At 50.1% G+C, this 16,654-nt stretch overlaps 1 protein-coding gene across 1 annotated transcript; it reads right to left on the bottom strand.

Annotated features, from left to right (window-relative positions):
• Positions 1 to 1,055: 1,055 nt before the first annotated feature.
• On the bottom strand, positions 1,056 to 14,629 carry CYP11A1 (cytochrome P450 family 11 subfamily A member 1). The gene is made up of 9 exons (XM_020871069.2): positions 14,260 to 14,629; positions 10,832 to 10,987; positions 8,931 to 9,130; positions 7,705 to 7,908; positions 6,659 to 6,816; positions 2,830 to 2,996; positions 2,467 to 2,545; positions 1,824 to 2,021; positions 1,056 to 1,453 (listed from the first exon to the last, which is right to left on the bottom strand). The coding sequence occupies exons 1-9, from the start codon at positions 14,526 to 14,528 to the stop codon at positions 1,322 to 1,324; spliced, it is 1,563 nt and encodes a 520-aa protein (XP_020726728.2). The 5' UTR covers positions 14,529 to 14,629; the 3' UTR covers positions 1,056 to 1,321.
• Positions 14,630 to 16,654: the final 2,025 nt, after the last annotated feature.

Raw genomic sequence — 16,654 nt, forward strand, 5'->3', positions numbered from 1 at the left:
CTACAAGCATGCTGTGTGATCTTGAGTGACTCAAGCAACCTCTCTGGGCTAACATCTGTGACCGTAAGGCCCTCCAACTCTAACATTTCCAAGCAAAAACGACTCAAGTCTGGAGAAAGGAAAGGAAGCAGGAAGGAGAGAGAAAGACAATAAGGAAGCAGACTGTGATGAGGAAAAGCAGAAAGGCTCCAAGAGTGAACTCAGAACCTGCAGATCCTGGTAGAAGAGGCCAAGCCATTCAGGCTGCTATCTGAGCAGCACTAGCCTCCCATGTCTGCCTAACTTGGACTTGAGTAGCCAAGGGCCAGGGAGACTCAGGTACCTGGTCAAGTCAGGAGTCACAGAACTCAGAGGGGGTCAAGGGGGTTAAAATTGAGACCATTGTCAGGCAGTCCAAGTAATGCACCAGAGACTCTGCCCCAGTCTCCCTGCCTAATGCCCAGAGCTTGGACCTGTGGGCCTGTCCCACTGGTGCAGGAAGTTGAGGCCTGGGGAAGCCCAGAGAAGGGTGGGCAGGTGGGGTAGAGGAAGCATGCCGGCCTCTTCTTCCCAGAGTCAGTCACCTCACACCAGCCCCTCACCCACAGCCTCTTCACCACATCATCCCCAGACATCATGCTCGAGACTCTCACTGGCCCTTGGCAGGAAGTCCTTGTGGCCCCACAGGGAATTCCCACCCAAGGCTCAGCCAAGCAGAGCACTGCAGGAGGCTCACCCCTGATAGGTGGGCCTGCCCGGGGAGCCAGGATTGGCCCACACCTCTCAGGCGGCCCTGTTCTCTCAGCAGAACTCAGCCAAGTTTTTGTCCCTCTGCCAGCTGCTCCAGTGGTGCAGTGGCAATAGCCATCCATCTGCTCTGCCTCATAAGCAACAGGACAACAGAGCGGTGGAGCCTGTTGCCTCCTGAGCTGCTGTTGGTGGGTGGGTCCCAGCAGAAATGGCTGCAAGGGTAGCAGTTCTCCATTCATGCTCAGATCTATCTGCTGACCTGGGTCAGAGAGCATTGCTCCAGGAGTGATGACTACCTTAGGGGGTCAGATGGAAAATGAAAGCACTTTGCAGCATTCACCTGTTTATTGCCTTCATGGGGTGGGTGAAGAGGGGGAAGAGGTAGGGTGAGACAGGGGTGCCTCAGCTGAGCTGAAGCAGCTGGCCCCTGAGCGCCAGCTCCATCTGGTCAGAGCTGGCCAGAAATGTGCAAGGGGTGTGGACTGAGCCAGCGATGGAGGTGCGGGTAGCTCCATGGCCCCACACCCTCTGGCCGTCCTCCCACACCCCGGCTAGCTGGATTGGTGGAAAGGGCAGTGCCCGCCCTCTCCGGTCACACCTGGGGCGGGTCCTGGTTGAAGGGCCGGAAGACAAGGAAGATGGGCTTGTCCGGCATCAGGATGAGGTTGAAAATGGTGTTCACATCACCGATATGCTGCATTTCAACCTTAAAGTTCTCCAGGATCTGAGAAAGAGGGGTAGTGGGCTTAGGGGAGAGACGGGGCTGGTCTGTCTCCCCCAGCTCAGGCTCATTCACCTAGGAGCAGTTGTGTGTGATGTGAGATGCTCCAAGGGGGTCTACTTCCAGCTCCTACTGAACCCTGTGCAGAGCCTGAAAATACCACTAGCACTCTGTCCCCCTGGTTCAGGCTTTCACTTTGGTTTCTACAAAACCTTTTCCACCCCCACCCCCTCCCATCATAAGTTCTGTGGGAACTTATGGCCAGGGAGCCCCCATGGATGGTGAGTGGATTTGCCCCAAAAGGAGACCTCAGGGGGTTGTGGGGGAGGGGAGACCAAGTCCCGGGAGACAGATGTCCCCAGGGCAGACTCACGTGGATGAGGAAGAGGGTCATCTCCAGCTCGGCGATCCGCCGGCCCACGCACTGCCGCACTCCCCAGCCGAAGCCCAGGTTCCGGAAGTGGATGAGGTCCTTGTCTTTACCCAGCCACCTGGTTGGGTCAAACTTGTCCGGATTGGAGAAGAAGGCAGGGTCTCGGCCCATGGCATAGATGGCCACTTGCACCAGTGTCTGAGGACAAGGTGAGCCGAGGTCTGAGTAGGCCTTACCTCTTCACAGCCCGGAAGAATACCAGCACAGCATAATACCCACTGTGATCTTGAATAAGGCCCCACCTCTCCATGAGCCTCACCCATCCAATGGGCACACCAAAACACTAGGCTGGGGATGGCCCAAGGGATTGTCCTGCTGCTTTCCTCAGTCCCAGAGGACCCTCAGAAACCAAGGCAGCCCGTGGAATCTCCCTCCTAACCTAGGAGTCCAGCAACATCCCAAACACCACCGTCTCCTCTGCCCTTCATTCACCCTTGGACCACTGCTGCCAAGGACCCCACCAGCCAGCCCCAGGAAGAAAGGCAGGACAGAAGCCCCCTCGCCACTACCTTATGCAATTGCAGTCTGCCCCTGGCCTCCCCTGTCTGATTAACAGAACCGGCAGCCTTCTTGCCACACCTACCTTGGCAGGAATCAGGTAATCTTGAAGAACCAAGTCATTTTCAGGGTATCTCTGCAGGGTCACGGAGATAGGGTGGAGTCTGCCAGTGAAAAGCATTCAGAGGCTGATGCCCCAAGGCCTGGACAAAGGCCTGGCCCCCAGCATGGCAGCTCGGCTCCAGCTGCAGCACCCTGGTGGGGGTGCTCTGGAGGCAGGACCCCTCCTCCCCATTCCCAGCTGTCTTCCCCAGACTCCTCACTTCCTGCTACCCATCTTCTCCACCGGCCCATCCTTGTAAACCTGTGCTCAGGCAGCACCCTGTCCCTGCCCAGGGATTTGAGGGGGTGGGGTGGGTGGGGCAGGCATAGGTGGGAGTGGGCTTGCCTCAGCGTCTCCTTGATGCTAGCTTTGAGGAGTGGGACCATTTGCAGCATCTTGCTTATGTCTCCCTCTGCCTGGCGTCGGGCATTCAGAACCTCCTCCCGCAGCATCTCCTGCACATTCAGGCTGCGTGCCATCTCGTACAAGTGCCATTGTAACGTCATGGATGTCTGGTGGAGAGTGTGGGGATGCAGAAAACCCAGAGGGCTGGTTACTCATGGTGCATCTAGAAACATGCTAAATTTTCATTGCCGAACACTTCCCCTCACGCTCGTCCAGGGATCCAGAAACCACTATCCACATAAAGCAAAACACAATTCAGAAGGCAAATGTCAGGACTTCCCTGGTGGTCCACTGGCTAAGACTCTGCATTCTCAATGCAGGGGTGGTCCAGGTTCAACCCCTGGTCAGGGAACTAGATCCTGCATGCTGCAACAAAGACCTGGTGCAGCCAAATAAGTAAATTTTTAAATTATTATTATTATTTTTTAAGGCAAATGTCCAAGAAGCTTTTCTTGTGGTCCAAGAAGGAATGTTTGGGGCACTACTTATCCCTGCCCTCCCCACTCACATCACCAGAGCCGTCCCATCTTCCCAGCCAGTAGACGGTCATCCACGTAACTAATGCCTTCTTCCAAAGGACTCCAGAGGCCTTAAGAGGCCAAATCCTACTTCTGTAATGGTTGTACTCCTGATGACTGCCATTCCTCTTGAAATGCCTGTTAAATGAGCAGCCCTCTCCCCAGTAGAACTTCCACCTAAATGCAGCATCTGCCTATAGTAGTATAGCATAAAGTGAGGCTCAAAAATGCTGAAACCAGAACAACCAGACCTGTTTTATATCAGAGTTGCAATTAGCATGTGGTCTATACTGAGACTGACCAGCTAATCTCAGGGCTAATGTAGTGAGTGTTAACTTTGACTGGAGGTATGAGTGATCCTCCTCAGGCCCCACAGTTTAGATTCCTCAGTAATGGAACTGGAATATGTCCTAGGGCTAGACACATGGTGTTGGCATATTAACTTGCCAAGGATCATATTTTGGTCCAAGAGTTTTGGACATGCTTCTTCTTCCTCCCAGTGGAAGCAATTGTGAAAAAAAAAAAAATGCCAACCAGTCACTTTCCAGCTTGAAATTCTTGCCTGGATCCCTGGAGTCCCCAGATCAAGTCCAGAGGCTGTGACCAGACCCATGGACCCCCTCCAACACCTGCTGGTTGCTCCCAGCCCACTGCCACCTCTCTCCAACATGGTCCAGCCACCCTGAGCTACATGCAGCTCCTGAAGCCCAGAAATCTTCCTCATGCTGTTCCCTTTTCCTACAGTTCCCTTCCCCAGCCTAGGGAGCCTACTCCTCCCTCAAGGCTCAGATCAAATGCATGTAATTGTCTCACTCCTTCCAAGGCCTGACACAGCATGGGTACTCAGGAGATACTTGTTTAATAGGTAAGAGGGCTGGATGACGAGGCATCAGGTACTGACAGCACTGAGAAAAGAGGAGAGACCAACATGGCTTTTGCAGGATGAGAGAGACTACTGGCTGTATTCAGCTAAGTTAGGGCTTCCCTGGTGGCTCAGATGGTAAAAGAATCTGCCTGCAATGTTCGATCCCTGGAGAAGGGAATGGCTACCCACTCCAGTATTATTGCCTGGAGAATTCCGTGGACAGAGGAGCCTGGTGAGCTATAGTCCATGGGGTGGAAAAGAGTCAGACAGGACTGAGCGACTAACACTTTCACTTTTCACTTTCACCCGAATTACTGGTTGTGTGACCTTAATGAAGTTCCTTAACCTCTCTATGCCCCAGTTTCCTCATCTCAACAAAGGGGAGCAGTAACATACTGCAAAGTGTTGTTTGTGAATACTAAATGAGTTAAAAGAGTTCATGTGAAAAGCTTAGGATCCTGCTTGCTGTATAGTGCTTGCTTAATAAATGTTACCCAAGAATAACAGCTGCTCTAGTGCAGGTGAGCTTTTAAAGGGGAATCCCTTTTACATGACTGACAATGAACTGTTTAATATATGCTCAAAGTCTCCATCTGCAGCCCAGGAATGGAAACTCCTGCATTAGAGATTAGAGCACAATGTAAATAGAATACCTAGGAAATGAAGTTATTCACCCAGGGGCTTTGACACCTGCTTCTCCCCAGTCCTGAAATGCTATTTCCTCTCTCTCCTCCTGGCACAAGAGGGAAGACAAGTTGACTTTATTCTGTGGAGGCTCTCGCTGTCCTGCAAGGCCATGTTGGTCTCTCCCCTCTTCTTAGCATTGTCAGTACCCAGTACCTCATCATCCAGCCCTATAAGGTGAAGATGTGGTCGTCTGGGCCCATGCTGCCTCCTTGTCTGGGGCTGAATTGTGTCCCTCCCAAATTCATATGTTGAAGTCATAACCCCCAGCACCTCACAGTGTGACTGTATTTGGAGATAGGGCCTTTAAAAAGGAAGATCCGCTGGAGGAGGAAATGGCAACCCACTCCAGTATTCTTGCCTGAGAAATCCCATGGACAGAGGAGCCTGGCAGGCTGCAGTCAATGGGGTTGCAAAAGAAGCGAACACAACTTAGCTACTAAACAAGGTAAAATGAGGTCATATGGGGGCGCCCTAATCAAATAGGTGTCCATGTAAGAAGAAAAGGGAGTGTTAGTTACAGCACAGGAACTCTTAGTTGAGGTATATGGGATCTTGTTTCCCAACCAAGGATTGAAGACAGGCGCCCTACATTGAGAGCGTGGAATCAAGAGTTCAAACGCTGCAACTAAAGATCCTGCATGCTGCCACTAAGACCTGGCTCAACCAAATAAATAATTTTTTTTTTTAAAGAAAAAGAAGGAAGTAAGGAAAATTATGTGAAGATGTAGGAAGAAGACAGCCATCAACAAGCCAGGCAGAGGGGCTTCAGAAGAAAGCAACCTTGCTGATACCTTGATCCAGAACTATGAGACCCTACATTTCTGTGGTTTAAGTCACCCAGTCTGTACTACTTTGTCATGGCACCTCTCACAAACTTATACATGCTTCCCATCTGAGCCATTTAGGATATTTGAGGTCTGCTGCATTCATCTTTATAGTTTTGGGGCCTGAATCATAACTAGCAATCAAGAAACACTAATGAATTAACCCTCACCATCACATTCGCTTGAGGAAAAAGGGAAGGCATACAGGACAGAGAAATTTTGACATTCAAGAACAGAAGCTTCTGGGACTTCCATGAAGGTCTAATCATTAAGACTCCACGTTCTCAGTGCAGAGGGTCTGGATTCAATCCCAAGACAGGGAACTAGATACTACAGGCCACAACTAAAGATCCCACGTGCCACAACGAAGTCCTGACATAGCCAAATTAATACAATAAAATAAATACTAAAAAAGAAGTTTCTTGGATATTATTCTGCCTGTGGACCTCTGGGAGACACCATGCATGATGCCTTCAGACATTGGGGGCATCAAGGGGGACTGAGGTCTGGAAGAGGGAGCTTGGAAGGCAACAAAAAGATTTGGAGGGCAAGCCAAGGGCAAATTCCACCGGTTGGCGCCCAGCTTCTCTGAGATCCCGCTGCCTTCCTGATACCAAGTAAGCTGTGTCACCCACCTGTACCTAGTCACCCCCTCTTTATTGGCAAACAAAAAATGGTGGATCAGCCTCAAGGCACGTTCAGTGGATGACTGACTTGACCTCGCCCTCCTAGAAGATTAGCATCTAGGAAGTAGGGTCAGGAGGGGGAGATGGAGCCCTCATGGACAGGGGTTTCAGACAGTGAGGAAGGCTGTGGGGAAAGGGGCACAAGAAGGGACAGAATGTACCCCTACGGCCACCTCACTGTGTCCTCACCGTGTCCACGCCCCCTGCCAGCATCTCCGTAATATTGGCCTTGACATCCTCCAAGAGCATCTTCTCACTTATCAGGAGGCGGTAGAGGATGCCTGGGTAATTCCTAAACTCTGTTTTCCGTCTCAGGTCCTGGTAGAAGATCTCAGTGTATCTTTCAGCTGTGGGGTGGGAAGAAAGAAAACAGAGTGAGGCCAGGAATTTCCCTGGCTGTCCAGGGGTTAAAAATCCATGCTTCTACTGCAGGGGGGCGGGCACAGATTCAACCCTGGTCAGGGAAATAAGATCCTACATGCTTCCAGGTGGCCAAAAAAAAGAAACAGAAACAGCAACAAGGCTCTCTACAAAGTGGCGAGAAGGAGCACAAGGGCTTGAGGATTCTGGAGCCCTGCACTTTCTTGGCTGCTGTTTCTCTGAGGAGCATGCTCTATAAAGTTCCTCATACCTGGTTTTTTTTTTTTTTTAATTATTAATTATTTAGGGTAAGTGCTATCATCCCCATTTTACAGATAAGGAAACAGAAGTCCATCTAAGATAATAACTTGCACAAGGTCACAAGGGTGTCAAGGGCAGAGGCAGGATTTAACTCCAGACCTGGCATCATCACCACATCCCAGTCAGCCTTCTTCACCCTTTACAAATCCCTGTCACCAAAGCCCTGCTCTGTCACCAAGCACAGCCATGTCTGAAATGCTGGTCTTTAACCCATGTTGGGAATCCTGGCTCCTTGGAAGAATATGACAGACCTCTTTAATCCTCTTTCTCCAGAAAAATCTGATCATCCCCAGGAGCCAGCTTTTTGCCTACCATATTCAGGGGTTCCTGGGCCTTCCTGATGGCCATCCATCGGTTTTCTATACCGCAATCATAACTTGGGACAAAACGTCAGGCCAAGGTCTGAGGCTTCCAACTGACTTTCTCTTCACCTCTGTCTTTCTCCCCACTCACCCAACCCTCAGCCCTCCAACCCAGGCCTGGATTTCCCATCTCCAGAGGCAGATAGGGCTCTCCTGGCTCCCATCTATGACTGCCCAGGGTACAGCCCTCACCTTTATGGAAAATTGTGTCCCATGCAGCTACATGGTCCCTCCAAGTCTTGGTTCTGAACAGACGATACAGTTCTGGAGGGAGGTTGAGCAGAGGGACACTGGTGTGGAACATCTGGTAGACGGCATCAATGAACTTCTGGGCCTCAGGGTTCACTGCCTCCTCCAGCATCCCCAGGCGCTCCCCAAATATGACACTGGTGATGGCTGTGGTAAAGGCAAAGTTGAAGAATTTCATCCAACCTGACCATCTGAGAGCCTCAGCTCCCAGGAAACCATCGCCCCCCCTCCCCGACACATGGGAGCCCTTGCATCCAACTTCAGCCTCCTTCAGTAAAGTAACTAAGCTGAGTCCCAAAGGGCTGAAATTGCAGGAGTAAGGAAAACTGCCTTTGTGGCAGCCAGTCAGGCCCTTCAGAGGGTCATGGGACAGAACCTAAAAAGGGATCCCTCGAGTGGGAGGCAGAGCCTCCAGCACAGCTGAAAAAAGGCTCAGGCTGGGAGGAAACTGCGCTGTCCCCCTTCCACCAGCACCCCCCAGCAGCCTCTCAGCTTTCCTCCTGGGAAGAGAGACTTCTCATCTATAATTGACCAGAGTGGCTAAATACTTCCTGGAACAGGTCAGATGGGTGCCTGGAGGGACATCAATCCCCAGTAACTGGCCATCCAGGGCCCACTCTGGCTGGTCATAAGAAGTCACAACAACCCCCAAGGGTTTCCCGCCTCCTGGGTCAGGAATTTTATGCCAAACCCTGGGCACTCCAAATCTCCTGCAGTGACTACATGATCCCCATCAAGCCACAGGGCCTTTGCATGTGCTGTTCCCTCTGCCTACAATGTCCAACTTCTTTATTCCACCTGGAAAATTCCTACACATCCCCCAGTACCCTGTTTCAGTTACCCACCCAACCCTCCCCTCCCCTCCCAGACTTCGAAGGGAAGGTCTCTGTCCCGGGAGAGAGATTTGCTGAATGAAAGGCCAAGTCAAACCCTGGCTTTTGGAGGAAAGGGGCAATAGGGACCCACATTTTAGAAATTCTTGCCCCCATATCATGAATCAGATGAGAGCGTGCGGCTCTCCCCCGGCTAGCTGGTGACAGAGAATGTGTTCAGTGGTTCCTCCCAGAAACCAATCCTGACACTTCTTCAGAGTCTATGCTGGGTCTCAAGGTGAGATGCTGGGTTCTCCTATCCCCAGGACTGTGGCCAGGTAGGTTCAAGTTCCTTACACTCAAAGGCGAAGTGAAACAGGTCTTCCTTGATGTCCCCTACAAACTTTCCGGAGCCCTGCTGCTTGATGCGCTTGTGCAGGAGGCTGATGAAGTCCTGAGACACTGGATTCAGCAGGGGGATGAAGTTCTTTATTGCCTCTGGAGCCATCACCTCCGTGTTCAGGACCACCCGGTCTTTCTTCCAGGTTCCTGACTTCCTGAGAAAACATGGGCCCTCAGGCCCTCATGGTCACAAACCCCAGGCCTGGCAAACACAGAGGGCGCTGACTAGGCTCTCCCAGGAGGCTGAGCCACAGCTCAAAGTCCAGCGCTCACATCCATAGCCCTCCCTGCCCTCCCCTCCTCCCAGCTTCTGCTGGCCTGGGCGGGACAGAGGGGAGGGAACAGGGAGGCTTGTGTGACAGAAAAATAAAAGGCTGAAGTTCAAACCCCCAACCGTGCTCTTCTCCCTCTGCGGCGGCTGCTACTCTAACAAAATGGCAATCCTATGCTTAGAGCCTTTAAGTAACTGTCAAGCCCTTTAGTCTTGGCCTCTGCTATAGGCCTGCCCTCCCCACCACTTCCGCTTCCTCCTGGCCAATCTCACCTCCTACCACTCAAGGGTCCCTCTACATCACCTTTTCTGGCCCCTTTACAGACACAACTGACCAACCTCTGCACCCCCAACACGTCCCATTACTTTAATTGGTGGGGAATCTCAGGTGTCCAAAATTGGTTAATACCCATTCCTAGTCTCAACTTACAGCCCATTCTTGAAAAAAGATCTGTGCAAAGCCCTCTTTGTTATTTGGGGGCTTTTTTGTTTGTTTGTTTGTTTACAAGAATGTTATTATAAACTCAAAATCCAACATGAATACTAGAAACTTCATGATAACTTTCAGATGCCTACCCGGTCCTCCCACATCCTGCCTCCCTGCCTCTCAACCTGAATCTCTTATTTGCTTTTGTAAATAGTTTTATCTGATTGACATATATTTCTAAAATGTGCTTTTTAAAAATGCATGCTTGTTTTCAACTTCTTCTGAAAGCTGTCATGATTTGCTTTTTTCACTCAATTTATATCTCTAAGTATCATCTGTGTTGTGAGACGCTGAGGCTGTTCTTGCTGACTGGGGTCTGCCACTGTCTCTCTTCATGCTCCTGTTGGGCATTTAGGTGGTTATATGGTTTTTGCTATCATGAACAACTGCATTGTAAACATTTTAGTACATATCCGTCTCGGTGGGTGGGGTGGGGGTATTCTTTGGAGTATATTCCTGAGAGCAGAATGACTGCATTATAAGCATGGGTTTATAATGGCTGCATTATAAGCATTCAACTGCAGGAAGTAATGTTCAACCATTTTCCCAAGTGGTAGCATCGGCTTTCAGTCCCACTAGCAAGCTAGGAGCACTCTAGTTGCTCCATATCCTCATCAACACTTATTATGGTCACATTCTCATTTTTTGATGAGCAATGTGGTGGAAAATGTTATCTATTGCATTTAGATACACTGATTTATTCATGCTTCTTACTGCTCCTTTAGACTATAAGGGACTCTCCTAGGGGCAGGGCTCTGCCCTACTTGTTGCTCAGAGTCTAGCACCAGGACTGGCACAGAGTAGGTGCTCAATCAAATGGGTCTTACTGGATGAACCAATGAATGAGAACTTTTCAAGGTCTTTAATTACTCAGTAAGATCTTCTTCCTGACCATGTTCCTGAAGGTTGGCAGGGCAGTTCACCCTCCCCATCATCTGTTTGATGGAGGCAGGAAGATGACAGGGGTTTGTCTAGAGGCCCAGCTGTTAACAGAAAGGGCAGGGCAAGCACGGCCCCAGCTTCTCACCCCCAGCCTCTTCCCTTGCCCCAGCCACCCAGCATCTCCCTCCAGCCCCTGGGAGAGGGCCCAGGACTCACTTAAACAGGACTCCGATGGGTTTCTGATAATAGTGGTGATAGGCCAGCCAGGGCGGGATGTCATATCTCTCCGGGTAGGATCCCTCGAACTTAAAGAGATGGGCCACGTCTTCAGGGTGAATGATATAAACTGACTCCAAATTGCCGAGCTTCTCCCTGGAGGGCCAGAAGAGGGGTGATGTGAGGTAAAGATCTGAGGAGAGTCCTGCAGACCCTGAGCAATCAGGGCACAGGGCTCAGCTCCTCTGTAACCACTTTGCGGCTGACAGCACAGAGCAGACAGGCCTGGGAGTGGATCCTGGCCCGTGGTTTCCACACTGTATGACCTTAGTCTCAGTTTCTTCACTGGAGATAAATATAGTACCTGCCTGACAGGATTGCTGAAGGATAAGATGATATGAAATCTATGGGTGTGACTCCTATTGTGTGTGTCTGTGCTCAGTCTGATTCTTTGTGACCTTATGGACTGTAACCCTCCAGGCTCCTCTGTCCATGGAATTCTCCAGGGAAGAATACTGGAGTGGGTTGCCATGCCCTCCTCCAAGGGATCTTCCTGACCTCGTCTCTCACGTCTCCTGCACTGGCAGGCGGATTCTTTACCACTGTGCCACCTGGGAAGACATTCTCTCTAAGTAACAGCTTCGTGCTCATCTTATCATCACAGTGGCTCCTACCCATCCTCAGGACCAGGCCCACCCCTACCCAGAGCCTCCCCTGGATCATCAGGTCCTCCAATGTTCATTCTTCCTGTGTGTCTAGCACCCTCCACCCTCTCACCTATGCAGAGCTCAGAAACATGGCACTTTCATGGCAGCTGGGAGTAACCCTGGACTAGAGTGACTCTGTGTAGCTTGCTAGGCAGGTCACACACCAGGCCAGGCAGTCCCTTCTAAGCTCTAATATTGAAGTTCTGGGACTGGTCACCCTCCCCCGGGAATTAGATGCCTAACAAAGTACTCTGTCACTATTAAAATAAAACTGAGGTAAAACATCAAGCCCCAGGTATAAATATACCTTAAGGCCCTTTGCATAGTATTAATATACAACTGTCATGAAACAACAGAAAATTCTGCTTCTCACTTGTATCTGCCTTTTGCATAAGAAAGTTAATTCAAGATACACTTCAAGGTAAAATATAAAAGCATACAAGTATAAGCCAAATTCTCATTCTCTCCCTCTCTCTACCCTCCTTCCCCCCTCTTCCTCCCTCTCCCTTGAGAATGGAGAGGAAGGGGGAGGGGAGGGGAGGATGGGGAGAGGGAGAGAGCATGGCTTTAGCCACTAACACACAGAGCCCAGGCCTATCTTCCCCAAGTCTCCTTGGCCGACCATGGCCTCCCAGAAAATCCCCTCAGTGTTTTTCCAGCTGCCACACATCCTCAAACCACTGACTCCATTAAAAACAGCTAAGCAAAGTCCTTGAACTGCTATTGTTATTATCAATTCTACCTCTGGGAATCTAGCCCAAGGCAGCTATCTGACATCAGTGATGCCTGATGGATGAAAATGTTCATAGGAAAAAAAATGGATAAGGATGTCTAATAGTTAAAAAAAAAAACCTAGAGTGGTCTAAATATCCACTTTAAACAGCTAGCTTAAAAAAAAATATGCCTTATCCATACTATGGGCTACTATGCTGCCTTTTAAAATTATATTAAAGAGAGAAAAGAGAAAAGAAGTCCTTGGTACATGGTTATAGGACAATGCAAAATAGCATATAAATACATTCACATTCTGAATGGTACATAAATATTATCAAAACTGAGATTGTATTTGATATCAATTTTTCTAAACTATTGAATAAAGAATAGGAATAACCTTGTATTAAGGAAAAGTCCATGAAACTTGTAAATTCCTCATGTTCATTTAGAAGTTTGTTATTTCAAGGCTATAGTTAGAATACTGACACCCTGAATAATATAAGAATGTGCATGCTCACTCCTGTCTGACTCTTTTCGACCCCATGGACTCTAGCCCACCAGGCTCCTCTGTCCATGGGATTTCCAGGCAAGAATACTGGAGTGGGTTGCCATGTACTCCTCCAGGGGATTTTCCTAACCCAGGGATCAAACCCTCATCTCTTGAAGGCATTGGCTGGTGGATTCTTCACCACTAGCGCCCCCTGGGAAGCCTGACACCCTGAACTGGAAGCTAAACAATCAGGGTTCCAGCCCTGGCTTTGCCCTGATGAACTGTGTGACCTTGGCAAGACCCTTCTCTCTGGGTCTCAGTTTTCCCATCTGTGAATTGGAAATAATGCCAAATTTAAGGACAGGTTGCAAGATTCAGATAAAAGTGACTCAGAAAATAGGGGCTTTATAAAATAAAGGATTCCTACAAAGGGCTAGGAACAGAAAGGAGGAGGAGAGGAGGATGCAGGGAATAATGAAAGATCCATGAAGTGAGACTGGGGAGAGAGGCTTAGAAGGGAGAGAAAGAGACAGAAAGACAAAGAAGAGAGACTCAGGAGCAAACTTCTTCCAAACCTAACATTCAGCCTGGGGCTAAGGGGCTGCCCTGTCTCCAACCAGTTCTAAAAAAGCAATTATAACTTTAAAAGGGGGAATTCCCTGTCAGTCCAGTGGTTATGGCTCAGTGCTCCCACTGCAGGGGACACAGGTTCGATCCCTGGGCAGAGAACTAAGATCTCACAGGCCACGTGGTGCATCACCCCCACCAAAAGAAATAAAGTAAAAGTAAAGCATTATCCTTTCTGGTATCCCCTCCCTGTCCTCAGCCATCACCTTTGCCACCTCTAATCCCCCTCACTTATGCTCTCAGAAAGGAACCCAAATGTCTCTTGAAGCCCACCTACCTTAGAAACTGCTAAACTAGAACAAGTGAGGCCTCCCTCCCAAGGGCAGCCCCCAGGCCTCACCCCCACCCCAGGGCAAGAAGGTGGGGTACACCGAGGCCAAAAGACCAAAGGCCCTCCCTCCTGGCTGGATGCAAGGCAGATGTCTGGGGAAGAGGGGCGGCAGCCAGGCCTAGCGGAAGGGACCAATCAGCCACTCAGAGCCCCACAGGCCAAGGGGTGCCAAGGCCAGCACCCCAGCAGGATGGGCTTCTAGCTGAGTGATCAGGGCTAGAGTCCTAACCTCTCTGAACTTCCTTCTCCTCTGATAATGGGGATGACAACCACACGTTGCAAAGTGTCCTGCAGATAATGGAGGTACCGAGGATTATTCTCTTGGCCTCCCCACCGCCCCAAAGTCTCAAAGGATGTAGAGCCCGGGGACTGTTGATGCCTCAGGGCTGGGAAGTGAACCCACTGTCTGGGAAGCATTAACTCTACTCCTGCCACCCCCAGGCAGGAAGAAATAAAGTCAGAGGGGAACCAGAGCCTGGAAGGGGAGGGCAGACCTTTCGGGGAGGGGGCCACCACAGGCTTCTCTATCCTGCCAGTCCCCATCCTCTGCCAGGCTTACCTGTAAATGGGGCCATACTTCTGGAAGTTCTCGATGTGGCGAAAGTGGATTCTCTGTGAGCCCTTCTCCCTCCAGAAATGGTACAGGTTAAGCCAGCCATTGTCACCCGGGGAGGGGATCTCACTGTAGGGGCGAGGGGTCTTAGTGGAGATGCCAGCTCCCTCTCCAGTGCCCACCCTGTGCGGCCCCCAGCCCTCCCTCCCCGTGCTCAGGATGGGTGGGCAGCCTTTGACCAGGACTGAGCGGAGGGGAAGCCCCCTAGCCAGCATGCTGCGCCCACAGCTGCCGCTGTCCCTGCTCCTACTGCAGCAGGTGACTCTGGCCCTGGGGCCCTGGGGCCCAGCTTATAATCACCAGCTCAAGGCTAAGTGAGAAGCTGACAGGGAGGTCAGCCTCCTCCGGCTGACTCCAGCCCACATAGCTCCTCCCAGACTGGGTACTGGAAAGAAAAGAATGTAGCCAATCATTCCAGTTCTGTTAGGGGAAGCACACTGATTGAAACTGCCCACCCTGGCCAGGCACCATAATAACCATTTTCATGAGTTGTTTTATGACAGGAGATATTGATAAGGAATATGGAACCACCAGCCGGAAGAATTCAGGAAAGGTCGAGAGAAGACACTGCCTGTCCGTCCACTTCCCAGAATCCCTCTTGCTAGCATCCATCTTGGCTGAGCGATGCGTGCGCCACCAGGAAAGACTCTGAATTAGAATGATTGGCCAAAGACCACCCGGAAACTAATCCCATCACCATAAAACCCAAGACTGTGAACCACTGGCAGAGCAGTTCTCCTGGGTTCCCGTACCCTCCTGCTCCCCACCTGGGTGTCCTTCCCAATAAAATCTCTTGCTTTGTCAGCACATGTGTCTCCTCGGACAATTCATTTCCGAGTGTTAGACAAGAGCCCAGTTTCGGGCCCTGGAAGGGGTCCCCCATCCTGCAACAGTTCTACAAACATCAAGCATCAGCCACTATGGTCACCCACCTGAGGGGACCCCCTCAGTGCACCCTGAGGAGACTTCAGGTTGAAGAAAAACAGGAAGCATTTGCATTGTACTGGTCCCTAGATAAGATGTATATCTAAAGGTACAGATTCTTGCACACATAATTTCCCTCGTGGCTCAGTTGGTAAAAAATCCACCCGCATTGCAGGAGACAAGAGTTCAGTCCTTGGGTTAGGAAGAGTCCAGGGAGAAGGAAATGGCAACCCACTCCAGTATTCTTGCCTAGAAAATCCCATGGACAGAGGAGCCTGGTGGGCTACAGTCTATGGGGTCGCAAAAAAGTCGGACAGGTCTTGGTGACTAAACAGCAACGTATATAGAAAAACACCAAAATCATTCACTTGAGATGTCTGTTGTTTGGGATTAGCAGTAATCTTTTCATGTTTGACTACATGTTCATCCCCCTTCTCAAAGCAAAAATAAAAATAAAAGATTGATATAAACCCTAGCTTTTCCCTTAATTCTTTGGAACAGGTCGTCGGGGCTGGCTGAGAGCAATTTCCTAAGCCAAAGTCCTGTAGGGGACAAAAATCTGCCACCCCAAAATATCTCTTTAGAATGCAGATTATTTAAAAATGAAAACAATCAAAGCCCATAAGACTTGGGAAAAAATTGACCTTCCCTCTGTTAGGTAGTTAGAATAGGGAAAAGGAGTCCAGAATGAAGGTGGCTAAATGACCTGGAAGGGGAAAGCCCACGAAAAAAGAACAAAGGAAGATCTGAGGACCGGAGTGAGAACCTCAGGTAAAACAAACAACACTCCTGGCTGGCCCAATTTACATAAGACAGGCCAAGGGACAGAGAAACATATAAAAAGAAGAGCCAAAACCCTCTTCTCTCTCTCTCTCTCCCGCGCGATGGGGCACTCTTCTCTTCGCGTCTTTAGATCAACGTGCCTTCACGCCTCGAAGATGGATTTTCCTGCTATTATCTAAATAAAATAGAGCTGTAACACTGAGCTGTAAAACTAATTTATTTAAGAGCTATAACATGGTCCATTTGAGACCGGAGAGCTATAACACGGTCTGTCCAAGACCCGAGGGCTGTGACCCGCCGACGGGGGCTTTAATGTCCATCACTCCAAATTCTTGTTGTGACGAGACAAAGAACCGAGGAGCATACACTCGCCTGACATCTGTGGTGCCGTGACTCGGATTTAACCTGGCTGAAACAACCTCCGTGTGGAAGGGGCCAAGCGCAGCACGAGCCCAACTCGGCGAAGCTCCTGCAGTAAAAGCAGAACGTGAAGAAAGGAAGGCCTGTCGTGATGGAAACCGGAGCAGCGGAAAACGAGCTCAGCAGAAAGCCCACGCAGCTCAGCCTCAGATTCCAGAAGACCTCTGGTTAAGGAAGAAGGTCCTCGCTCCTATGGCTGGAGGGACACATGTCT

Source organism: Odocoileus virginianus, chromosome 16 (genome assembly GCF_023699985.2).
Source record: "Odocoileus virginianus isolate 20LAN1187 ecotype Illinois chromosome 16, Ovbor_1.2, whole genome shotgun sequence".
NCBI lineage: Eukaryota > Metazoa > Chordata > Mammalia > Artiodactyla > Cervidae > Odocoileus > Odocoileus virginianus.

Excerpts from the sequence above, each read along its gene's own strand:
- CYP11A1 (XM_020871069.2), bottom strand. The coding sequence starts at position 14,528 with ATGCTGGCTAGGGGGCTTCCCCTCCGCTCAGTCCTGGTCAAAGGCTGC. Across the intron at positions 6,817-7,704 it reads GGACACAATTTTCCATAAAG|CTGAAAGATACACTGAGATC; the intron begins GTGAGGGCTGTA and ends CCCACCCCACAG. Across the intron at positions 2,997-6,658 it reads TGGCAGGGGGCGTGGACACG|ACATCCATGACGTTACAATG; the intron begins GTGAGGACACAG and ends ACTCTCCACCAG.